At 44.7% G+C, this 25,447-nt stretch overlaps 2 protein-coding genes across 11 annotated transcripts in view; one reads left to right on the top strand and one right to left on the bottom strand.

Annotated features, from left to right (window-relative positions):
- LOC128826089 (cyclin-dependent kinase 11B) overlaps nt 1-6,148 on the top strand; it is a 37,603-nt gene extending 31,455 nt beyond the window's left edge. For all 6 annotated transcript variants that reach the window (XR_008442792.1, XR_008442790.1, XR_008442788.1 and 3 more), the window contains 3 exons: nt 351-419; nt 1,541-1,595; nt 5,891-6,148. The gene's annotated coding sequence lies outside the window, so the exon portion shown is untranslated. The remainder of the gene's footprint in view (nt 1-350; nt 420-1,540; nt 1,596-5,890) is intronic.
- The window catches only part of MMP23B (matrix metallopeptidase 23B), a 32,486-nt gene continuing 10,614 nt past the window's right edge, over nt 3,576-25,447 (bottom strand). For 3 of the 5 annotated variants that reach the window (XM_054009165.1, XM_054009166.1, XM_054009164.1), the window contains 8 exons: nt 23,579-23,764; nt 20,159-20,289; nt 17,202-17,341; nt 13,927-14,094; nt 8,570-8,734; nt 7,196-7,306; nt 5,852-5,978; nt 3,576-4,433 (listed from right to left, as the gene is read on the bottom strand). In XM_054009165.1, coding sequence (XP_053865140.1) covers nt 4,259-4,433; nt 5,852-5,978; nt 7,196-7,306; nt 8,570-8,734; nt 13,927-14,094; nt 17,202-17,341; nt 20,159-20,289; nt 23,579-23,758 — 1,197 coding nt within the window. In that variant the 5' untranslated portion in view covers nt 23,759-23,764 and the 3' untranslated portion in view covers nt 3,576-4,258. Of the gene's footprint in view, nt 4,434-5,851; nt 5,979-7,195; nt 7,307-8,569; nt 8,735-13,926; nt 14,095-17,201; nt 17,342-20,158; nt 20,290-23,578; nt 24,137-25,447 lie in introns of those variants that run through there. The other 2 variants (XM_054009163.1, XM_054009167.1) reach the window with 2 other exon arrangements.

Here is a 25,447-nt window from a genome sequence, read left to right as displayed (position 1 = left end):
ATTGCTACTTGCCTCTGTGGAACGGCTTTCCAAATGGTCTGCCTCGGCTTCATGTAACAAAGAAAACACGTACTCTTTTAATTCAAATGTCTGTTTTTCCATATGGAGTGCTTACTGGGTATGATCCTAGTTTGACTTGTCCATACAAAAAAGATGAATTTTATTTAATATTCCTGTACACTTAAAGGAGGTAAATCAATTTTTTATGATAAAATTGAGTCCTAAGTTTATTTATTCGTACTAAATACATTTGTAAAAAGAAAAAAATGGATTAAAATAATAGTGAAATGCTAATCATGTTTCCCCAGCAGTGACTGATATTTTCTTTTTTTTTTTTTTTTTTTAAATAGGCCCTACATATACATTTCGGGTCTGACTGGCCAGGTGTTTTCCCTCTTAAAGCTGGGCCTTTAAGATGGGTAAGTTTGTTTTTTAATCTTACTTAAGCTCTGTAAAACTGAAATATGGTGAGAAAATACTTTGAAGACAGTTTGTTCAGGAATGACATTGTAATGTTGAATTGGTTTGAAACCACTCGTTTCAAGCATTTGAATTCAGTCTGTTGCTTTCAACACTGGCTGCTGTGCAGATTCTACTCTGTGAGCATGAGAGGAAATAAAAGGACTTTTGCAATGCTGTTAACTAAGTTCACTTTGAGGATAGAGTAATCAAATGTCATAAGAGCACATTTAACTACATTTCTTACCATGAGAATATAATTTCACCATGGTGAAGTGTTTTCAGTATCAAAGCTGGGTGATAGGAATGGGAATACAAGGCTTTTAAATATCTGATTTTCCTATACTGTGCGAAGTTGGGAGGATTGGCACTTGTTTACTCTGAAATATTTCTAAAAAGTGCTTGCTTGTCTTGCTTTTTCAGGACGATTCTATCAATGACTAGAAATTTAGTATGTTTGTCGTCACGGTTAGTTAATGCTGGTGGTTTAGATATTGGTGCACTGTGCCTACCCCCCTGTATGAATGGCAGGGCTGGATGGTTTGCTGGTGTGTAGATCCTCTCCTGTGCTAAGCAAGCCACTTCCTGCATTCCCTCCTCCACCATCCAGCCTGGCTCTGTGGGAAAACAGCTGAGCAGAAGACTTTAAACAAAATACTCATCTCTCCACAACACAACCGCACAGCTGTTACTCCTTTGGGATCCACTCTCTCAGCACCCCTTTGACATGTCATGGGAGCAGGGGTCTCAATCCCCAATAAAGGCCTGTGGTGCTGTTCCCAAGAGTAGTGTCATGGAGAGATGCGTGTTTCTGTGACACACTAATGAATTCACAACCCTGTTGGGCAGGGGAAACATTTTTCATCTCTTACAGATGGGGAGCTGGTGGAGATGATAGATTGAAATCTACACTGAGTGATGGGTGGAAAATTGTAGCTCCTAGCTTTTCTATCTCAACCATGAGACAAGGCAGGGACTTTTAGCAAAACATTTGATGCAGAAGGGTTTCAAAAAAGTGAGATGATGCTGACCCCTCAAGCCTAAAAAGAAACTTATTTTTTTTTCCCTTTTCCGTCCTCAGATCTTTTCTTGTCTCTGTCTGGGTAGATGGAAGTTCACTTTAACCCCACCGCACTGTAAGTAACCTAAGAACATTTTGATGGAATAAAGCTGGTTCTGTAATTTGAGTTTGCTGCAGCTTTAAGCTGCCTATTTTATTGACATAACATCACTTGGTTGTTAAATTAATCCTGAAATTTGGGAAAGAACCCTAGTTACAGCAGCAGTTAGGAGTAAATAAACAAAAAAAACCTTAATCGTAAAGCATGATAATTTCCCTGTGCTCCACCAGTCATCTCAGTAGGGGCCAGTGTGTATCTATCCTTATGCTTAGACTGTTTTAAGTTCTTTAACATCTCCTATTCCACTCAAATGTCTGCACTACTCAGCAGCTGGGGAAAATACTGTTCCTGTAATATACTTGGGCACAATGAGATGTGGAATTAGAACAAAGGTATTCCTATCTCCTAGAGCTTGTATATACAGTAGAGTTATAACGCTATAGCTAAGGTATGGATTTAAAGTGAGATTATTATGCCAGTATAAACCCCTCTGGACACTTTCTGGAATAAGCTCAGCTTTTCACAGTTTAGTACATGTCACTTTGGAAAGGGCTTAAACTCAACTCCAAAATAAATTGTCCACAGGGCAGTTTATATTGGTATAATTGTACCTGTTTGTTTAGCACAAACATCTTTCAACACACAACTGCTGGACTTCACTAGATTATCATCCAGCCTTTGAATTAATTGTGATGTCTTTCCTGAAATGCACACAAGCATGGTCTGAGATGCAACTGCCAGGACAGGTATTCTTCAGCTCCCTCCTTGTATAGGCCACTCACTCCCTTCATTCTTAAATTGGTCCTCTTGTTCTTTAGAGTTTATGGCAAGAAAATATATCAGAGCCAGGGATTAGTGTTAGGTGTGGGTTTAGTTACCTACAAGAAAGGAATAAAATTCCCCATTAGTTAAAGGTGAATATTTTATATTTGGCAACTCCAAACATCAATGAGGGCAGGACAATAAATATGATGGGTGTTAAAATGTGAGTCTTGGAAATGTATGGCCACTGGGAAACAGCAATGTCCAAACTGCCCAGGATGGTGGTAGACAACAGCCAGGATAGTAGCTAGCAATGAAGTATGGCAGCGGAGAAAGCAAATGTGAGCTTCTGGGCTGAGTAGTCAGAAATGGTACATCAGAAGCCACCTATGTAGCCCTAGATAAAAACATGTTAAAATGGAGTGGCAGATGAGACAAGGGGAACATAGTCCTGCTTTAAGTGTAACTTTCAACTCATCTTAAAGACAGGAGTTTTCAGCACCTCCATAATATTACTGATGGCCTTTACCTGACCATTGACAAATTAGAATTCAAAGAACAAAAATAATGATGGTGGGACTTACTTAGGAGGAGACATTGAAACTCCTTCCTTGTGTGTGGGAGACTTGCTTTAGAATTTGCTGAAAGGTGCAAACCCTGAGGAAGAGCTGACCACAAGAAAATTTAAGCTGCAGATCACAGAAAAAACACCTGCAGGGTAAGGTCTATTTGACTGTAGGAAAGCCTACTTCTTGAGTCATTTAAAACAGGACTGAATAAACTTGTTGCAGGGACTAACCAGTCATTGGCATGGGTAGTGGACTCCATGAGCTAATAGAGAGGGAAAATCCCTCTGAAAGAAGGTAGTTTGCAAGCAGGGAACACTCCATTCTAAGCCAGCTGCACGATGGTAGTGCAGTAGTATAAGAAATAGTTCCTATGTCTTGGTGGGGGAAGGAATGTGGGACAACAATGAACAGGGCCCACACCCTTGACTGGGGTAAAGCAACTTAGCTCTGTTTGACTGCAGTGGAGTTATGTCAAATTTAAACTGGCTAAGGCTCGGTCCTCTAGTTGACCTATTACTGTAAATATAGAACTTACAGGGGGTGATTAATATGTAATTAACTTTAGCTCAACTACTGTTTTAATGTATACATCATTGCAAAATAATTGATGGGTAATGGGACAACTCCTTCCAGCAACAGATGTTTACTTGATCCAAGAAACAAAAGCATTTCTGTAATTTATTGGTAACTTGTTATCTAACAATGACATCTGATAAAGACTTGGAGACTACAGAGGTAAACAACACATTGTGATTAATGCAAACCACAGAAAAATGTAGGGGGGGGGGAGGGGGAGATGCATTCCCTAGCTATTTTAGTTATATAACATTTGGAATCAGAGACATTTCCCCTATAAAAAGGAGTTTCTGAAAAAAAGCTCATTCTAGAGTTAGATCCCCCACTCCTTCAGTGCTCGAACAACAGCATCCATGGAGAATACAGCCAGGGGTCAGTCTTGTTTCAAGCTCCTCTGATGCTATATGGTGGTATTTTAGAAAGTTATTTAAATACAAAGAAATGCTCGATAGCAAGACAAACCCTAGAACATTAACCAGTCTTTTTTAATCTAATTCCAAGTTCCATTAATACAGTGAAGGATTGGTTAGTTTTTAAATGATCTACAATTACCTGGGTCATCTTGGCTTCAAGATTTTTTTCTCTTTTGCAGCAGCATGTGCTTGATAAATTCATTAATAGTAAACTCTTGGAGGAGAATTTTTCCAATGATCAGGTCCCACTGTCCAACATTCTTGCCCAATCACTGGTAGCAGCTGATTTCTATGGTGGGTTGCTCTGCTGGAGGTTAAACATAACTAGCAGTAACTGAATCCTCATTCAAGACCCTTGTTAGTGCCTAACCCTAATCCTCCAGGAATAGGTAGTCAGGATTCTTTGCTTTTTCTTCACAATGCAGGTATAGGTTCCTTCGTTAATTGCATTGGCAATAATGCTCATGTGGTCATCATTTAAGGCTAAGTAACCTGGATATGAGTATTCCAGAAGCTCCTTATCTTTATACCAGCTGTCATAAGAAAAATAGTGAAAATTAAACACACAGCATAGATCGAAGTGCATTTAAGGGCTTGTCAGTAATAAGAATTTGTATTGGGGTTGTATCATAGCACAGACAAGACCAACTTGAAATTTAGATTAAACTTCAAAAGCTTCTACCTCCCTATGGACTTAGGCATGTCTGAAACTGCCACTAGAAGACACCTAACTCCCATCGAAATTGCTAGGAATTAGGCAGCTAAATACCTTTTCAACATCTAAATCACTTGAACTTAGGGACTAGTTAGGGCCAGACCCACAAAGGTAGTTAAGTGCCTCTGACCTTCTCTAAACCACTGCTCAGCTGTTGCTTAAGTTTCCAGTGATAGACACTTAAGGCCAGATTTTCAAAAGCATCCAAGCAGGTTAGTTACCTGATTCCCATTGAAATCAGTGGGATTTAGGCAGCTAAACTGCTTAGTGCCATTTTCAAAAGTGCCTATCTGCATCTTTAAATACATTTGAAAATTTTAGCCCTAGTTAGTTTTAAAAATGAGTTATAAGTAGGACCCTGTTTGAGTCCTGGTAGTATTTGTGATTTTACCATCATGTTTAAAAAAAAAATGCTCTCCCTCGAGCTGTTATGTGAAAGACCCAGACAAACAAGGGAAACAGTGAAAATGACTAGATACAGCCCTGTCATACACATTGTACCCAAGCTGAAAAATAGATTTTTTTTCCCCTTCTCATCTTTGTTACTTGCCACAGTAGGTTGAAAGAAGTATTTTATAGATTCATCGATTTAAGGCCAGAACAGACCATGATGATGATTCACTGTAACCTCTAGTATAACATAGACCAGAAAATTTCCCTAGGGGTGAGAGTTACTGTTACTACTATTTAAGTAAAGTACAGTCTCTTTCACCATAGCTTATTTATCTGATAGTGTCAGACTCTGGGATTTTTAAAAAATTTAAAACCAGCAGTACCCATGTGCAACACTAAGTGTTGCATTCTCATAATCAGCAGTAAAGCATCCCATCCATAGTAGGGGGGGTTAAATTCTACATTGTTTCTTGTGCTCTCCCACCTGTTTTCTCATATCTTATACTTAAATTGTGAGGGATTGTGTTGTTGTTCTGCACAGCAGCATCTCCCTCTGTGACAGGGGCTCCTAAACACTACTGCAATACTAATAATAAATGATACATTGTAATTTTAATGGCTATAAAGAGAAGCCTTAAGTCCATGGGTCTCACAGTAAACTGCTACTTTGTAGTGTCACTTCCCTAAGGAAAAGTGTTCTGAACACGCTTTATTCCAGTGAAATCCCTTCTTAGTCAAAGAAAAAACCCATCTCAGAACAATATTTCTAGATGTCTGATATCATTGTTTTGTCTGTAAAATGCAGTGTCCCCCAAATGATTGGAACAGGGGAAGAGCACTTACTAAACTTTGCCTTTTTTATGAATAATCTTCTGTCCACAGCGAAAGGTGACATTTCTGCCTTCAGGAACGATCTTGGTTTTCGTCCTGAGTGGAGGAGGAGTTGGCGCTACGGTTGGAAAAGGGAATTCTGTCCACCAGAAGAAGGGGAGAAAAAAAATACTTAAGTCAGTTTATCCCATTGCAAAGCATTGCTGAAGATAACTGTATTTCTGAGGAACCACACTGCCTTTTAGATTTCCTTTTCTGTATAGTAGTTCTTCAAAGCTTCCTCCTAAATAAGCAAGTATTGGAAAGACATTACTTTATCAATTTCTATATGCAAATAACATCCTCTCAGTGCATTTACATGGCACAAGATGACATTGGCGGGCTTCTTTCTATCAGCACAGCCTTGCCAACACTTGTGATTTTAGTGCAAGTCTCATGATATTTGCTGATTTGGGGGGGGGGAGGGGGAAGGGCAGGGGAGAAGAGGAAGATTTAAAATCCTAGGTCCACACAAGAATCTTTGCAGGGAAACAGTTTACATAAAATATAATCAGTCATTGAAATGCTGTTCTAAGACACGGTTGTTATTAGTCTGAATGGAATTACACAACCCACGTGCCCTCTTTCCTTTAGTCCAGGCTCACAAATATGTTCCTACTGCATTGTAGCAGGCACGATTGACACTTAATATGCAATTCCAGCACTAACTCCAATGATCCTGTGCTATCCCCTTGGCTTGCATTCTTCAAAGCCAGGGTGTAGTAGCTGTGCAGTTAATGACATGCTTTTTCCTCTCTCTTTCTCTCAGATAAGATGGGGGAATAGACTGAACTTTGTGTAACAAAGCCACTACCAGGTTTCAGATTTCCAAAGGGATGGGTTAGATATAGAGGGACAAGTGCAGAGCTGATGCAGACAGTGCAAGTTAGACCAACCAGCTTTAGCTCACAACTTTCCCACCTCCTGCCACTTTGTCATGTAAGTTATGCCACCCATACCTCGCCTCTGAATTTTGCCCTCAGGAGGATCTGATAGGGGAGGGAAGCAGCACAAGGCACATGAAACAATTCTTATGTATTCACAGACTCTCAAGGCATCAGAATATTAGATCAGAGAGGAGGAACACTGACCAGGACAGCAGACTTTTCCATCCTCTAGAAAACATGCCCTGGGTCTTAATGTCCACATCCTGTGGCTGAAATGCAATAGGCAAAGCAGGAGTGTTAGGGGCATCACTCATTGCTGAATTCTTTAGTCTGGAAGAGTCTTGTCACTAACATTCAGATAGCTCACACAATTTAACATTGTCCCTCTATCAACTCTTATGACCCTTAACCCTGGAAGAGGAGCTGATACCGTAGCAGAAATCACAGCTGGACGGACAGTGCTTTTTCATCAACTTCCTACGAGTCTCACAGAAACCTTTCCGAGCCCATGATGGACATACGAATAGTCTGTCTGTGCAGCCTGAAATGAAAGGAGACGAAGTATTAAAGGGACAAGTGCCAGTTCTGAATGTGATGTGCAATAAAATGACATTGGATCACATTGCGTAAGTTTGATTTGCTATGGGCAGGAATCAGCCTAAAATAAGAACGTAAGTGTGCACTTTCCTGTATTTACATTAATTAACAACAGACATGAAGTGAATGAACTAAGCTGGACCGTCAGTGGAACTGTGAATTTGCCCAAGCTGAAAGTCTGATCCCATTGACTTCAATGGAGCTGTGACAGCAGCTTTGGCTCTGACTCACTGTTCCTTAATGTCAGTAAACAAGGTGCCAGTCTGGCACAGACAGCTGTGCAGTGCAATGGCATTTTTAGCACTGTCTTGATAAATACTGGTGCCCAAGTTAAGCTAGCTCTCCTGCTGCACCCCAGTTTGGTTTGTGGGTAGGTCTTGCTCTGGTCATGTTGCCTTCCCACTCTGTAAATATGCCTTAGGCCAGGACCTCCAAGAGTCTCATTTTCTGCCTTCCTCCCTGCATGGGCCAGTCTCTTTCCTAAGAAGCTCTAAATTTAGCAGATGTGCAGGTGGCAGTACAAGCCACAGCTCCTGATCCGTACATTGAAGGAACAAGATTTGGGGGAGTTACGTTATAAGGTAATATTTACTCCTGGAGGCAGTTGCTAACCTTGACCTGGCAGATAACCTTTCCCAGCTGAAACTGGGATTGAGACTAAAGGGGCCAAGATATGAACAGCCATATAGACTGATCCTAGAAATGGTCACAAATCTAGGCTGGGGCATGCTGGTGGAGCATATGAAGGAACCATGCATGGCATTGCTTCCGCTGTGCTTGTTCTGTGCATTCTGAGGACTTTAGGTTTCAGGCCTGTCAATCTCATACCCATCATAAGCACAGGTTTTTTTGCAGATGTGTGGGGAGTGGAACATTTCCTCCACCCCCTCCCATTAGATTCAGCATGAAATTTACTAACACATTTCAGGACACTCACACTTTTGGCTTGCCTAGATTCTCTCTGACCTGTTGGGGTAGCAGAAGAAGTCAACTTGCTGGCTGCAGCTCAGAGGCTGACTGGGAAAGTACAGAACTTGCTGCCAAAAACTCTTTGCTTGTGAAATCAGAGCCCAACCTGGTCAAGTGCAGAGCTCCCATTGAAGCCCTGATAGGTGTCAGGAAATCAGTGCTGCTCAGGAGCAGGCCTTTAGTCTGGTGTTCTTTACTCTAACAGCTACAAGAAACCAACCCTTTCCTCTCCTCTCACCGTAGAGTCTGTGAATCCCCCAGACGTCATCCTGGGAGATGGTCTTTTTCCCAGTTAAAGTGGCATTGATGTGCATCAGGGCATTAGAGTTCAGGGAGTGCATGAGTCCCAGGGCATGTCCAATTTCATGAGCTGCTACGTGTACCAGGTCTGTAAGCCAAACACCTGAGAGAGGAAAAGAACAGCAACAGAAGTTACACCGCATGGTTCTGTTCACTAACCTTAAAAACAATGGATTCAGCTCAGTCAGGATGCAATTTCAGACTTTGTTCTGACAGTTAGGAATTGTTTTATCTACCCTGGGGATTTGCCCAATTCCATCTCCCGTGCATCAGCAGTGGATATTTCCACCAGCAGCTCTTACCCTGGTTTCATGCACTGTGCAAACAGCAGCTTTGCCTGTCAGAGCTTACATTAGAGCTGCTACATTTGTGGCGGAAATCAGAACAAAACCCCAGCATGACCAGGCCGATGTGTTCCTGACAACATTCTCCCCTGTTATTCCCACAGCATCATGCTCTACCTAGGACATGATCATTTAGGGATGAAACCATTAGCCATTTACACATGTATAAAGCACACTGTTTTGATTGTTCTCCATACACCTGGGAATAAAACTCCTACAAGGCAGGTTACATTTTTGTTGTACTGACCTTAGCATCCCCTTAAGATGTAGAATTGAACTGCAACTTCTTGGTAGTAACTTGGAGACTGTTAGCAGCAAGGACAGATAGATTTTACCAGAAGGATGATTATAATCATCTACCCATAAGACGGGCCAGAGAATCTCACCCAACAATTTCTGCATCAAGTCAATTTGTGGTTGAACTAGAGCAGCTCTCAGAGAAGGCTGGCGTCTTGCAAATTTGCTTAATGCATTAAATGGGAGTCTCTGGAAATGCTTGTTTACCTTTGGTTTTTGGCTATTTCTCAAGGCACCTTCGGATGGTGGATGAGAGAATCTTTCATCCCTGTCTATTGTAATGTTAATTTGCATCTGTGCAGCCAGATATTTCATGCGTCTGAGGAGCACCGTGTGCTGTACAAACATTAGTGAAGTCAGACTTGCAGCATCATCAGTATTGTCATCACTATTTTGCAGGCAAGCAGTTACAGGGACTGGATATTCTCTCATTCAAACCACTGCAAATCAGAAGCATCTCTACTGAAATCAATGGAGTTACATTGCTGTCAAACCAGTGAGAGTGGAAAATCAGGTCTAGGGCATTTGTGGCAGAGTCGGGAATCAAATTCAGGTCTCTTGACTTCCTATCCCAGGCCTTCGCCACAGAACCATCCTTTGTACCCTATGAGACTTGGGAATGAAGATTTTAACCGAATTGTAACATACACAGCTCGGAACTTTAGCTCTTCAGTTCTCCTCATGCTCTGAATCCTTGACAGATGTAGCCTGTTCCTCACTTGGTACCCATCATTCCTGACATGGCTAAGAAATTTACTGCGATATCTCATTTCCTCTAAATAGCTTTTAGGGAGCTTCATGGTTTGTGCTGATATTTTTCTGGACTCTGCCACCTTCTTTGGGGGGGGGGGGGGAACGGACGACCCACTCACCCCCTGTAACTACTGCAAACCCAAATGCTGTTAATGTTGTACCAGCAGCTGTTTGCAAAGAAAAAAAAAGTTACCCGTTGATAAGTATATGGTTTGGTGACTAGCAGACACCCATAAAATATGGACATCTGATTTTTATCATCACCATATCACTGCCATGGAATGCATTTAATCTTCAGCTCAGGGTTTGTGTGGGTTTTTGTTCCTCCCCCGATACAAATATGTTAGAGAATCTTGCAACATGACCACACTCACTCCATCTCTCTGTGAATATACATTGACATTCCTGCTTTAAATGCCTTACGAACAGCCTTAGTCCCTGGAAGGTGTGTCTGGGGTTTTGTTTTGCTCTAGTTTTTATTTCCTTGTGCTTTAAAATGTTCTTACAAGTCATTTTGGATTATCATTCAAATTCTCTCCCCCCGATGGTTTCATAACCCGGTTGTGTGAGTGTTTATTTGGTTTGTTGTTTCTATAGCTCTGTAAGCAGGTGAGAGGCTTTGCAATGGGTTAAAATAAAAAGTCAAAATAAAACCCCAAAAAATCCTTGTCCTAAAGATGTAAAAAAGCACTTGAAATAATTCTGCAGTGGCAGGGAAAAGGATTAGGGGTGAAATTCATCCCTTGCAAAGGGCCAGCACCAAACCCTGTACATCATTTAATTCCCACCTTACTTTAGCAATAGGTGGTAGAATCTTTTGGTTGAAGGCAACAATTCAGATGCACAGTGACTGTAATGAGCTGTAAGCCACTGGACAAGTGTCCACATAAAAAAATATATATATATTACCCAGCCTGACCGCAGAGACTAACCTCCCCACTCCAGAACGGAGCTGAGAGTGGCAGGGAGTTAGGAGAATCTCATGCGGCTGTACTCAGTCTGACTTCCACCTTCAGCAGTGGTCCAAAAACTGCCCAATTTTCAGCCAGACCCTCCCATTTCACACTTGTTGAGCACTCTGATGATGTGTGGCTGCTGTAGGCGTAAGTGGGAATTAGCTGGTGTATAGGTCTGGGCTGGCCAAGCCATCCCTTGTCTTTTCCCCCAGCACTGCAGAACTATAAAACATGTTGCAAGTGCTTCCACCACTTCCCATGGGAGATTATTCTAGCCCAGTAACTCTCATCAGCAGGATATTTTCCCTGATAGCAAACCTATATTTTCCCTCTCTTAATTGTATCTCATTACTTCTAGCTGTACTTAGGGCTCGTCCACACTGGCAAAAATTAATCCGAATTAACTAAAATGCTGTAAATTTAAAGTGGATTAGTTAAACCATATTAAATCTGTGTGGACATGCACACATTCAGAATTAAAGCGGCCTTAATTTCAAAGTGAACTAAACCAAACCAAACTAAGGTCACTTTAATTCTGAATGAGAGCATACATGCAGGGTTTTAATGTGGTTTAACTAATCCACTTGAGAAGCTAATGCTAATTAAGGCTTGGTCTACCCGGTAGAGTTATATTGGCATAGCTACATTGGTCAGGGGTGTGAAAAAGCCACACACCCCTTGGCAATGTAACCACCAGGTGTAAACACAGCTATGATAATGGAATAAGGCTTTCGTCGACACAGCTGACACTGAGTACGTCTACACTATGGAGACTATCAACCATAGCTATACTGGCATAACCCAATACTGTAGACACAGCCCACACTGATGGATTGGGTTATTCCATCGATATTGGAACACTGCCTCCCTGACTGACAGTAGCTACATTGACAAAAGCGTTCTTCCATCAAAGAACCTCCAGTGTAGATGCAGTTAAATTGGCATAGCTACGTTGGTCAGGGCTCTGAATTTTTCCATATGCCTTATAGCCGTAGCTGTGTTGACTTAAAAGTTCAGCTTTTTGTTCAGGGACACGGTGTTCCTACACCGACAGAAAACCCCCTTCTGTCAGTGTCTACACTATGGGGCTATGCCAGTATAGTCTCTGTAATGTAGATGTACCCTCTTCCCCAAGTGTCCCCATATAGATAAGCCATAAGTAATTCCCCTCCATCCCTGGTGTTCGCAATCTTTCCCTTACACGTCAACTGTTTGGTCACGTTATGATTTTTTTTGTGAATTGAAAATAGAGAGTGTGTGTGCGCGCGTGTGTGTGTGCGCGCGCGCGCGTGTGTGTAAATAAAATGTCAATATTTTTTAAAGCAACTAGAGATTTTGGGTGCCTGATTTGAAGTACTATAATGAGCCTGATTTTCAGGAAGAATAGAGCATTGCTCTCTGAAAAGTCAAGTCCCTTTAAGATGTCTCAAGTTGGAAACCCAAAATCACCAGTCACTTAAAAACATCTTAGCATACACACACATGCTCGTTATATACATAATATATGTAATACGACATACACTTACAGAACACGTGTACTCATGCATGCACAAAAGAGATCAAAGACCTTCTGCTAAAATGATAAACAGGAACACACAGGATACATTTCTAAAGCTTCTCCTACCCTGCTTTTTTTGGTAACAAACGCAAAACTTAACTTCAAAGAACTATAACATTTGCCTTATGAAAGGAGTTTGCTGATTGGTCAGGGACCATCTGCTTGTAATTTAATGTTACTTTAGACAGAGTTTAAAAAAAAAAAGTAAGCAAGATATCTTTAGGTAGCCACAAGCTTGAAAATGACCATGTACGCAGGAAAGCTGGTTACAGAGGACAACAAAAATGTGAACAACCCCGCCAAGAAATCAAACATAACGTGGCCCTCCCCAGAGATAGCACAGCTGCTTGGACGGAAGCCAGTGCTGATTATTTACAATGTGGTTGGGGCCCACTGAATTACTCAGGAAGTGCTGGAACTGCCACCAAACGGGAATATTCCATGGCTGGAGTTCAGTCACACGACAGCAGTACCAACAGCCACAAAGAATCACACCAAACTTTCCTTTTGTCTCTCCCAGCATTGGTTAAACAGTGAGAAAATCTGCACCTAAATAAAGACCTAAGGCAGAGGTTCTCAAACTTTTGTACTGATGACCTCTGTCACATAGCAAGCCTCTGAGTGCGACCTCCCCCTTATCAATTAAAAACACTTCTTAATGTATTTAACACCATTATAAATGCTGGAGGCAAAGCAGGGTTTGGGGTGGAGGCTGACAGCTCACAACCGCCCCCCCCCATGTAATAGCCTCGTGAGCCCCTGAGGGGTCCCGACCCCAGTTTGAGAACCCCAACCTAAGGCCAAATCTTGCTCACCTTACACAAGGAGTTCTACTCAAGCTGCTGGAGAATTTGCGTGAGGAAGGTGGGTGGATATTGGCCCTACACCAGTAAACCCCTGATAAGCAAAGTTCTAAATTCCATTCCATCACAGCCTCATGAAGTCAGTAAAGCCTCTCCTTCTGCAGGGACAATGGATATCTAGCCACAGGTTCATCACCCCCTTCCACACACACAGAGGAAAATGAATCATGGTTGGAAACATCTTCTAAAGGCTTTAACTGATGGGGTGAAACACCTTTTATAAGTCAGTACCATGTGCCAGGTTGGTCCATCAAAGGTAATATCTATCTAGAAAATAATGACTCCCGCAGACTTATTTATGTGCCTCCATAACAACTAAAGAGGTTCAAAATCCCTCTGAGTGCTGGGGAAATTTCAGTCTGGAACCAGACTTTGCAACATGAGTCCCTCCCTAACAACCTACTCCATTGGCATTTGTGTCTTGTGGACCTTTCAGGATTTTAATAAGAGTGAGCAACATCATTGTGGAAAAATGCAATCAATCTCTTAGGAGAAGTAGATCTCCTCAGAGACAAGTTACATACCCTTTTTCCAGCTGAACCGAGTGTTTCCCAATATCCAATATTCATGGTCATCAAAATGGATTTCCCCATTTTTCGGGAAGAAAGCATGGGCAAGCTCCCCTGTCGTCCCATCAAAACAATGATGGATGAGTGACTCCAGGCAATCAGTATGGTTTATGGAATAGAAGCCTGTGAAAGAGAATACATAAAGTCAGACTACTCAGTATACTTCATACATGAATGGACTGAACAAAGAGGAGCGTGTCTCAGGGACATATTCTAAAACATGTAAGTTTTCCATCCCACAGATGCACAGAAGGAAAATCAAACTTAAAAGAGAGTTAGAAATGAGGGTTGAATAATACAAACTAGGTCCAGCTCTAAAGTGTTTGGGGTGACATTGGATTTAGGGCAGTCTCCAAAGGACACAAGTTAAGCTTCCCTTCAGAGAGGAGCTCCTGTTTCAACACCAAGTGGAAACTCCTACTTTTTTAATGCCCTGATTAAAGAGGAGGCAGTGACCGATTGCTTAGGCTTAGCATTTGATTGATCATTGCGTGGACCAGGGATCGGCAACCTTTGGCATGTGGCCCGCCAGGGTAAGCCCCCTGGGTGGGCCGGTTTGTTTACTTGCTGCATCCACAAGTTTGGCTGAGCACAGCTCCCACTGGCCACAGTTCGCTGTCCCAGGCCATCCCTCAGCCCGCATTGTTTCCCGCAGCCCCTATTGGCCTGGAGCAGCAAACCACGGCCAGTGGGAGCTGCGATCAGCCAAACCTGTGAACGCAGCAAGTAAACAAACCAGCCCGGCCCGCCAGGGGGCTTACCCTGGCAAGCTGCGTGCCAAAGGTTGCCGATCCCTGGTGTGGACACTAGCAACCACGGCCCAACATGCCCACCTCCCATCACATGAAACCATTTCCCCTATCCCAGTGCGCCAGATCTCTACCCACTCACCCATTCTGGTCAACACTGCTTTCTGCATCCCTACGAGGAGCTATGTGAACTTTGACTCTGAGTCATCTAATGCAGCTTGGATTATTTGCAACTTTAAATGCTGTTGACTGTGTATCTTGTACAGGGCTACACCCATCATCAGTCCGGCATACAAGCCTGTAGCCCCTGCTTAATCCAGGTTTCCCACAGGGGAATTAGTTTAGCGATTGAGGCAGTGTCAGAATCTCTCCATGTTTTCCCTGGAGTGAGCCCTCCCATGTCTACAATGGGCTTGCTAGCTACCTCCTAGAGGTCTGGGAGGAGACTATCAATTCTGCTACTACTGACAGGTAGTGGAGACTCTGCTATAAGGGTGGCCTAGTGTTTAGGGCACTGGACTGAGACTCAGGAAATCTGGGTTCTACTCCCGGCTCGCTGGGTGGAATATCAACTCGCCTCGCTGCACCTCAGTTTCCCCATCCGTAAACTGGGGAACTTTGTGAAGTGCTTTGAGATCTATAGATGAAATACGCAATAGAAGGGCGAGGTATTATCGTCTAAAGTGATACAAAGATCCTCAAGCTGGGACCAAGTCTTTACAGTAGTGCCCAGGCCATAAAAACTCCTTTGCTGAGCTGCTACTTCTTATAAAAGTTTATTTAGTTATAACCACTTGCCTGCAACAAATGTCCATCCAAAGCTCTTTACAAATGCCTCTGGAAGGCAGATAAGTGTTATCCCCTTTTAAATTTGGATTTAACAGAGACAGAGAGAGGTTAAGTGACTTGCTTCAGGCCACCATGCACAACCTGGCTCTCAGGCCTGCGCTCTAGTTACAGGTCATGCAGTCCTTAATAGGTGCCTGCTGGAATGGGGCACTATGGAGCTCCTACGTGGCAGCATTTCACTCTCTGTTAGGCAAGGCCCCCAGGGAGGTGGATCATCTGCTTTCAGGTGGTGTCACGCAATAGCAGAGCAAGAAATATGTTGCGAAACAATGGAAACTTTGCTGGAAATCCTGAAGACACCGCAGTCTGCACAGGAAAGAATGATCATGTCTTTCGTAGGCCATAAATCCTGAAAGGAATTTACATCTAGAATGTGAAACTAACCAGATGATCCAGGATTAAAAACTGCATTATGATTGCCCAGGGCTGAGAGCTTCAGAAAGGCACCCTGCATAGTGAACCTGCATAGCAGCTGAGAAGGGACAAAGAGAAATGGCTCAGTAAGTTCTGTGGAGATAAACAAGGAAGGGGGAGCTGAAGCAACCCACCAATGTGCAGCCGAATCCTAGTCTTGCAAGGGATTGTACCATGGATGGTGGGAAAGGAACCAGAATTAAGGAATAACTAATAGGATTTAAAGAATGGTCTGGAGTACATGGAGGGCTAGCAGGGTGGGGAGAGAGAATAAGAATATTAATAGTTAGCTCGTGTACATTACTTTTCATCTGGAGATCTCAAGGCACTTTACAAAGGAGGCATCATTATCCCCATTTTACAGATGGCAAATCTGAGGCACAGAGAAGTGAAGTGACTTGCCCCAGGGTACCAGCAGGCCAATAGGAAAGCTGGGAATAGAGTCCAGGTCACCTGAGTCCCAGTCCGGTGTTCTATCCACTAGGCACCACTGCTTCAGACAAGGAGAAACTGTATTGAACTTCCTCTTCAGTTAGTGTGTTTGTACCTGTAAGAGCAGCTCAGCTACTATAGGGACAAGTGTGATATAAATATACAGGTAGACCTTGCTCTGCATGAGGAAGAGGAAGCAGGCTGAACTGTAGGGAGAGTACTGCCGAGGTGTTCTTCCTTCTGGGGCATGCGGAGTGCCACTAGGATTTCTCTATAAATAAAATACCAGGAGGCATCATGGCTACCAGTCAGCGCACCAGACTAGGATCCAGGAGAACTATGCTCTATTCTGGGCTCCACCACAGACTCACTGACTTTGGGTGAGTAACTTTACTTCTCTGCACTTCAGTTTCCCCATCTGTGAAATGGGGATAATCCTGCTTCACAGGGGTGTGTGGAGATTTCACTCTCTGAGCTCCCTGGATAGCAGGCACTAGGGTAGTGATAAATACTATAGCCCCTTCCCTTGCTGAATAAGATTCCTCCCAGAGGGAAGGCAGATGCATCAAAGGTCTGGGGCTGCATCACTAATACCAGCCAGAGGGTGTGGCCCAGCCTGTGCTGTGGGGAGGAGCATTGCAGTTGCAGGACTCCTGGGTCTCACCCAAAAAGTTCTGCAATCAAATGCTCCAAGGAACACAGACCCCGTTTTGGAGACGGAACATCCCTCAGGGCCAGAGCCCACTCTCTCTTTAGCACAGGACCCCAGGGTCTTTGCAGACCTACCTATTTTCAGGTCACTAGCTGAGTTGGGTGGCACCTCCTTGAAGTTGAATGGTGAAACATTGCTCCACATTCGGAAAGCAGCTGCCAACCCCTTCCGTGTGACACTCTCATTAATGAGATTTCTCGGGAAGGACACGATTCTGCAGGGAGACACAGATTGGCTTTAGACAGATCCCAGACTATCCTCCTGCATCAACTGAAGGTTCCAGTACTGCTCACCTGGAAAGGTTCCCATCTTAAAGAGTTTCACTGAACTAGACTATGGGTCTAGTCCAAAGCCCATTGCGATCAGTGAGAATCTTTCCATTGACTTTATGGGTTCAGAGCAGGCCCTATTTGCAGAATAGCAGATAGTTTAATTAGGGTGATAAACTCTTTAATCTGGGCAATGAGGAGATACCACAATGCTTGGTGGGCAACGTGGAGGCAACAAGTTAATGGCTCTTAATTCTTGCCTATGCTATAGCAGACTCTGGTCAGGGGCTGAAGGGAGCCGGAGCGTTTGTGCTGTTCTGCAGCATCCCTGGTTATTTGTCTGGGCTGGTGGGCAGGCACTGACCTCTGCTGTCCATTTGGAAGGACTGTTCCACTGGCCAGCAGCTCACCACCACTGACTGGACAAGGTGACAATGACAACCTGCACCTAGGACAGTCTACGGCCCCAAGAGCCAGGCTGTGAGGAAAAGGACCCCATAATGGCTGCTGCGGGGATTTGACCTAGTGCTGACCGGGATGGTTCGGTGGCTGCTGGGGAGAAGGGGAACGGGACAAGTTGCAATGAGACATCTATGTGGCTGAAGGAGTGTGAGATGGAACTGCTACCCAGGGAATCCAGGCAGTGGCACTGCTAGACTGAGCAGGGAGTGCCAGTCTGTGCCTGCTGCTCACACTGAAATGCCCACTCGATCCCTTTTTAGGTGCCTCAGGAACTCTCATTCCTGTGTAGGTGAAAGGGGCTGGTTGAGAGTCACAGGCAGCTAGAACCCCCCTCCTCTCCGCTGCCTACAGCAAACTCAATGCAAATATAACTGGATCCGCCTTCCTTTCTTGTTTGTTGGTTTAGAGACTTTCCCATCCATTTCAGTCCTTGTCCGGGAAGCCTCCCAGCTGGAGCAAGACCCTCCCTGCCCCCAAACAACCCTCTTCCTAATGCAGAGCGGAGGATGCAACAGGCATTCCCTGCTGCCAGAGGCCACTTTCAGGTCTCTGAGACTAATCTGGTTAGACTTGGGTCTGCTTAGCAGCTGCTGCCTTGGAAAATCACTTCAGAGAGGGCTTCCTGCAAAGGACTGGCCAGATGGGGGGTGTATTATAAAGGGGTGGTTGTCGCCACATATTACACTTTTAACTGCCTCAGGAGTTCCCAGAAGGGCGCCTTCCCCTCTCAGGAAGGATTTTAACAAGGGGCCTTTCTTCAGCAAGACCTGAGGACTCCTGCCAAGGCTGAGGTACAAACCACATCCGGACCCCTGGCCTGCTGCCTGAGGTTCACCAGAACGGCGTGGTCACACCTGCCAGGCCTCAGCTGGCTCCAGAGGGATTCCCCAGGCACACTCGCTGCACTGCGCTTGCTGTGTCTCCATGCCTGTTAACGCACGTGAGAAACATTCAACAGGCCCCCGCCATCCAGCACGACTTTTTACTGCTCCTCAGCGTCCCAAAGAGGCAAAGCATCTGTCAGGACATGGAGACCATTGTCCATCATGCTTGGCCTGCCTCACTGATGGGCACAGCATTGGCAGGCCAGAAGCTATTCATCCATTGGTGATTTCAGGGGGCGTTTTGCTTAAGGGCTGAACACTTCACAATTACAGTTATTGCAGTGTAGCCAGAAAGTAACAAGGAAGGGCTAGATCCTCGAGTGGTGTCATTCTGCACGACTTTGGAGCTATGCCAGCTCACACCGGCAGGAGCTGGCCTATAGATTTAGGATTGTGTCATTCCAGAGACCATTGTTTTGACTCAAGTTTGGGGTGCGCTCTCCTGTTGGAGTTTATATGATACATTGTGCAGCACGCACAATACCATTTTCTCCGCTGCAACATCACCAAGTCCAAGGACTTGCACTGGCTTATACCAGTGGTGAATTAGGTCCCTTATCTTTTGGTTCTGCAGATACTTGGTCTTTGAGCTATTGGCAGAGGCAGCCTGCTTATTTCACCATCATTGTACATGTATGTCGCTCCATCCCCTCCAAAACAGATCTTCACTCCCTTTACAGTTACAAAGTACCACCACTTCTGAAGCGGAGCGGAGCGGAGCAGCCAGCTGGCATGCAGCATTCTGGGTGGTCATGTTTGTGGGTAGGAAATTTGGCCATAGATATTGAGGTGAACCTCCATTCTTATGAGAAGTGCCAGGTAATTCTCCCATCCTATGAAACCTTGGTTTTTAGGATCTAATCCAAAAGATAAAAGTTCCACTTCTGCCACAAGCACAGAGGATTTTCGTGCTAGACTAACTCTGCTCCCATTGAAGTCAATGAGAATTTTACGAACTTCACGGAGAGCAGTTCAGCCAGTGCTGAGCCCACCCAGAGTGAACTGGGACCAAATGTATTTACCTTGGAGGGGTGAATGGACAACAGGATTGAGTCAAAGGTGTGTCAACCTGGAATTCATCTCAGATCAGCACCAAATCCAGTAGAAACCGGTAGGTTTCTGCAGGCATTAACAAGCATCATACCGTGAATGGCATACCATGCATTAGTTCCTTATATAATGAGTTCTGCTCGGCGCATGATCTGTACAACCTGTGGGAGAGACCTAGCAATATTTGTATGAATAGAGCCTATTCTAATGTGTGTCCGGACGACTAATTGTTCCCAGCTGTCCACTGCTCACAAGCCGTTCAATTAGCACAAGGATCCACAACAGGAAAATATGAGTGTCAAAGGCAGGAAGGCACAAAGCAAACATTGCAGACCCGGCACGCGCAGAGTTAACACGTGTTCATACCTGTACGTCAGGTTGAAATGGTCCCACTTCAGCTGCCCTGGTGTAAGTGTGTATCGTTTTCTCCGTGTATGGGGTAGGTGTGGGAGAGCTGGGGCAATCACTCCCCGAAGGCCAGGCGATATGGCGTCTTCCTTAAAAGACAAACAGGAGGTTAAAGGAATTGGAGCAGCTCAAGCAGCATGCCTAAACCTGCCCATTTAGAGGCACTTGCATATGTTGGTACCTACTTGTGGCCCCCTTCCAAAGCAGTAATGCTGCTGGTACTCCTGGCAGGAGATGAACTAGATGGGAGCTCATAAGCCATTTCTGTCTCCGACATCTACTGTCTGGATTCTCTAGTCTGCTAAGGCCACTATGAAGTCGAAAGTCAGTGGAGAATTTCTTCTTAACCAGGAAACTCCACTGGGAAAGATGGCTCCCCCAACTATACCCCCAGTCCCTGGTGTAAGGGTGTGTGTTGGGGGGAGTTCTTGTGACGGGACAGGCAGGAAGCAGAATTCCACTGCTCTGGATTCTGAGGGACCTTACATCAGTGGTATAAGTTACAGACCTGCCTCTGCACAGCCCTAACTTGTGCTGGGTGGCCCAGAGTGAGTCAAAGCCTGAATCTATGGCCACAGGGATCACAGCAGTTCCTGGAAAGTTCTCACTTAGGGTGACCAGATGTCCCGATTTTATAGGGACAGTCCTGATATTTGGGGCTTTTTTTTATATTGGCTCCTGTTACCCCCCCCCCACCCCGTCCCGATTTTTCACACTTGCTGTCTGGTCACCCTATTCTCACTTCATTTTATTTTGCCAACTTTCTCTAGCATCATCCTACTGTGAGAGGAAACACTGGGTGAATGAGTCAAACAGGCTTGCGTTTGGGCCAGGGGAGCTCTTTATGAAGTTGGATTGTGGACCTGAAACTCCCTGAAAGTAAACTGGGAGCACTGGAGACTTTAAAGACCTTTCGTTTGCTGCTGTCCCTGCCTTTATTGGATTAGGCAAAGGGCCCGCCTGGCTCTTTGAGTTCTGCCAACAGAGGGGGAAAGGATGCGGTGTGACAGGTCCCTGAAAGCTCCCTTCTACTAGCTCTGCCTCCTACGCTCAGGATTAATATACTGTGTATTTACTGCATCCAAGGATGTCAAAACAACAACAATACAATATATTAGCAATACGACTAATCATTCTCAGACATGGCTTAATTAATTAATGCCTGTGTAGAAGGCAAGAATTATCTTCACTTTACACATGAAGGAGCCGAGTCCCAGAGACGTAAAACAACAGCCCCAAGGTCACACAACAACTTAGTGGCAGTGGCAAGCCAGAACCCAAGCATGCCGACTACCAGCCCGTGCTCTAATTACCAGACAGCGCTGCCTCCCCCGGAGCTAACATTGCTTCTCAAAAGGCCAAGAGACTCCATCGTAGCTAGGAACCAGAGTCTCTTCTGTGTCCACCAGCCGGGTCCACCAACTATAGGTTATCTGGCTTCTCCCCTTGTCCCAACCTTAGGCTGAACCTAACCTGGAAGCACCTCGTCTTCTCTGGGGAGTCAGGCCTCATGCCAGCTCAGCTGTGGGTCTGACCCAGCTTTGTGACATGGATTCCTGGTCTCAGGGGAGCAACTGAAAACAACTGAATTATTTAGATGTAAGGACTTCAAGGTGCCCAGGGATTGGTCAGTGCTGGGCACGGGACACCAGAGCAGGTGGACTGGGGGAGAACAACTTATCAGGTATCTTTTGCTCTTCTGCAGCACCTTTGAGACAAGGATTTCGAAGCAGGTCACAGATGGCAATGAATTAAGCAAGTCCTACGTGCCTGTGTTGTGTCTTAGCTGCTTTTCTTGAGGCAGGAGCAATCCCACTGGCCTTAGTGGTGCCCATTCTCAGCTACAGTAGGGCCCTTTTATGCCACGCTGACAATGTAAGACAGCCTAAAAATGGGTAGAAACAGCTCCCTGGGAATACCCTGCACAGGGGGTCACCTCAGTTGGTGTTGAGCTGGTGTCTTGACTCCATCCCTGCCCTGCTCCCAGTCCCTGTGTGTCAGAGCAAACTGGATGTGAAGCCAGAGGACACAATGCCATTGTCGATTTCTCAGGGCTCATGGGAAGCACAGTGTATATTAAAGCAACCCTGAAGCTGCTCTGACTTATGTCAAGGGCCGGGCACTGACCCAGGATAAAAGGAGTTTTAAAAGGTGGTTGAAAGCCATCTTGTCCTCCCCAGCTCTGGCCTCGTAACAGAGTAAGGGAGAATCCGGCCCAGTAGAGGTAACTAAAACTTGTTGGGAATGTTCTGACCTGGGCTGCAGTTCAACCCATTGTACAGATGGGGCCCATTCCCAACTGGGTTAAGCCTTCAAATACCCATAGGTTTTGAGGGTGTTCAGATCCAGGCATTTGCTTCAGGACTATCTTGACTCATTATAATGGAGTCCAAGAGACACAAAGATAGCACAGAGGTGTATTGGCCTATACACCTATTTCATATTACCCACCCACCCTCTTACAATTATCACAGAGACTATTTGTCCATATTTGTCTAAACTAATTTACTTCGAGTTGGACAGACTTAACTTCTTTCCAATTTATCTCTGTCCTATTCAGAGATTCCCATTCCCACTCGTGACGCTCTAGTGCAGCTAGATAGCTTAGAACCAGTTTCACAGAGGCAAAGCACTGAGCATGTGCAGCAGCATCGGCGCACTACTGCCAGCTGATGATGCATACAAACAGGAGAGGAAGCAAGAGAGGCTTTTCATGATGTGACATAAGCAGCAAAATGAAATCAGCTCCTGGGAGCCCCTCATCTTTGCCTTAGTTCCCCAGGAATCCCAGTTTGCTTCGGAAGACCTTGCTAATGGATGTCCCTAGAACCAGGGTAATCTATCACGACAGCAGCTAATGGGTTCTGTGGGTCCAGCATGAACTCCTACTTTGGGGACTTTCTGATCTCACAATAGCCCTGTCTGCGGAGTTCCCAGTGAAGAGAGTTGTGCTGATTCAGCTGCTACAAGGCTGGGATATCATGAGCCACATCACACTGGGCTGTGAGAGCTGGGTTCTCAGGGTACTTCCTCTCTGACCCAAATTGAAGAGTTTTTCCACATGCCAGGTTGTGGGACTGAAACACCAAGTTTTAGACAATTTACTGGTTGGATATAGCAAAGAAAGCATTTGCCATATCCTCAGAAGTCTGGAATCAGCCTCTGACCCTAATCTTTGGGTTCGTCATTTCCCTTTCAGATCCTTTTGCAAAAAGGGACTCACTCAAGACAAACAGATACTGGAGTTGACAAGCCACCCATAAATGAGTTTCTAGCTGACTTAGGTCACCCCTTGAGTTTACAAGTACACACACACACACACACACCCCATATTCTGTATCCCATCCCAAGCATTTGAGAATTTGATCCCATCCCTACCTGAGGTTTCTGAGCTGCAGCTCCCACTGGATCTTTCAGAGTAGCCAGCAAAGCCACCAGAGGGAAAACGTATAAAATGCATAAAAATCCCACAATGGATTTATATCTCCCACACTTCTCCTCTTCAGATGAGAGAAAACCCTTGTTGCTGTCTGCAGAAAGTCCTTCCATTTGGTCCATGTCTGCCTTTAATTAAAAAAAGGGGGAGGGGGGAAATAATCAATTTCTGGACTGTATTTGTAACCCTCCTGCTTGCAGTTGCATCTGGAGCATTTGCGAGGAGCCCTGCAGTCAAAATTTGTGAGGAACCACCACCAGCCTTCGAAAAAGCTTTAAAAAAGCAGCAGACTTTACATTAAGCCGCTTTCCAATGTGCCAGGGATTCTATCAGCCCCTGCCAAGCAGTATCATGTTACTTGAGCTGAAAGTCAGGGCTGGAGGAGGAACCAACAAAGTGAAGCAAGCTGAGATGAACATGAACTCCTTCCTTTGACTGGCTGGGTGTCAGCATAGGACAAATCTGCAGTTGTCAGCTTTATGTAATAAAAACGGGGAGGGGAAGAAAAAAGAATCCAGAAGCCAGCATCATGCCTTTGGAACGGTTCATGAGGGATGCTTAATGCTAGAAGAGCTGTCATTTGCCAGAGGCCATCGACAGGAGCAGAATGAAAAATGCGACTGTGGGCTGAAGGCAGCAAGAATCTTTTTGCTTTGAAGATTTTGGTCAGTTTACAAAAGCTCAGATGAAGTTAAATATCAACTCACTCCTTATTGGAAATTGGCAAGCGAGTCCTAAAGGACCATTGTGTTTTGGTTTGGGGAGTAAAAGTGCTCAGTGATCTGGGACTGAGAGACAGAGATCAAGCTTTCCAAAAGTGAGTGGCAGTTTTGGGTGCCCTAATTTATTTGAAGAGTCTCGACTGGGGACTCCAAAGGGCCTGGTTTTAAGAGGGAGGGTTCTTGGCATGCCCTGAACAATCAGGCCCCTTTAGTGCACCAAATCAAAATCACTAGTCGCTACTGAAAGTCTTAGCTAGAAATTATCTCATCTTGTGCTTGTGATTTGTTGGCCTTTCTGGCCAGCGCTTTTCAGGATTAGGTGTTTGGTAACCAGTGGCTATGAACTGACATCACTGCTATCTGGTTACAGCCAGGCATATGAGACGCAGGACTTTGTGCAATTCTCCTGCTTTCCCAACAGGGTAAGTGCTCACTGCCAGCTAGTGTAAAAAAAATAAAATAATCTTAAGTGACATTTGAAGGCCTCAGAAAGTGGATGATTTCTGCACTTTGATGTGAGTGTCTTTAAAAATTATCTCATTTGAGACCAAAAAAATCCCTTCGTTCACAACCCAAAACTACTCCCGTCTGGAATTTCATGTGCTTCCAGTGCGGAATTGGTCATTTCCTGGGATTTAGTGAAAAATGAAGTTTCTGGGGTTTTGAAATGTCCTGGAACAAAAGTGACAAAAACGGTTGTGTGAAATTTTACAAACATTTCCCCCTCACTGTTATGCAAGGGTCTCTGAAGCAGCAGCACGTTTCACAAAGGGACTAGAACAGGAACCTGTGTGTGTGTGTGTGTGTGGGGTGGGGGTGGGGGGTCGTCGAATTGCATGGCACATAGAGAGGGTGTAGCCAGAGCAGGGAGCAGCATGGGAGAAGGTACAAAGAATAGGATAGGAAAGGGTGGTTAGAATTGGAAAGAGGAGGAATAATAGCAGGAAGTGAGAGCAGAGACATAGCCGGGGGCAAAGCGTTGACGGTAAGGAAAAGCTCGAACTGCAAACTTGCACTGGCACTTGGACTCTGGGCACGGACTAGTGGTTCTTGTCCAATGAGGGTATTTCTACATAGCAAATTCCCAGC

Source organism: Malaclemys terrapin, chromosome 19 (genome assembly GCF_027887155.1).
Source record: "Malaclemys terrapin pileata isolate rMalTer1 chromosome 19, rMalTer1.hap1, whole genome shotgun sequence".
NCBI lineage: Eukaryota > Metazoa > Chordata > Testudines > Emydidae > Malaclemys > Malaclemys terrapin.
This window is presented reverse-complemented; position numbering and strand designations above follow the sequence as displayed.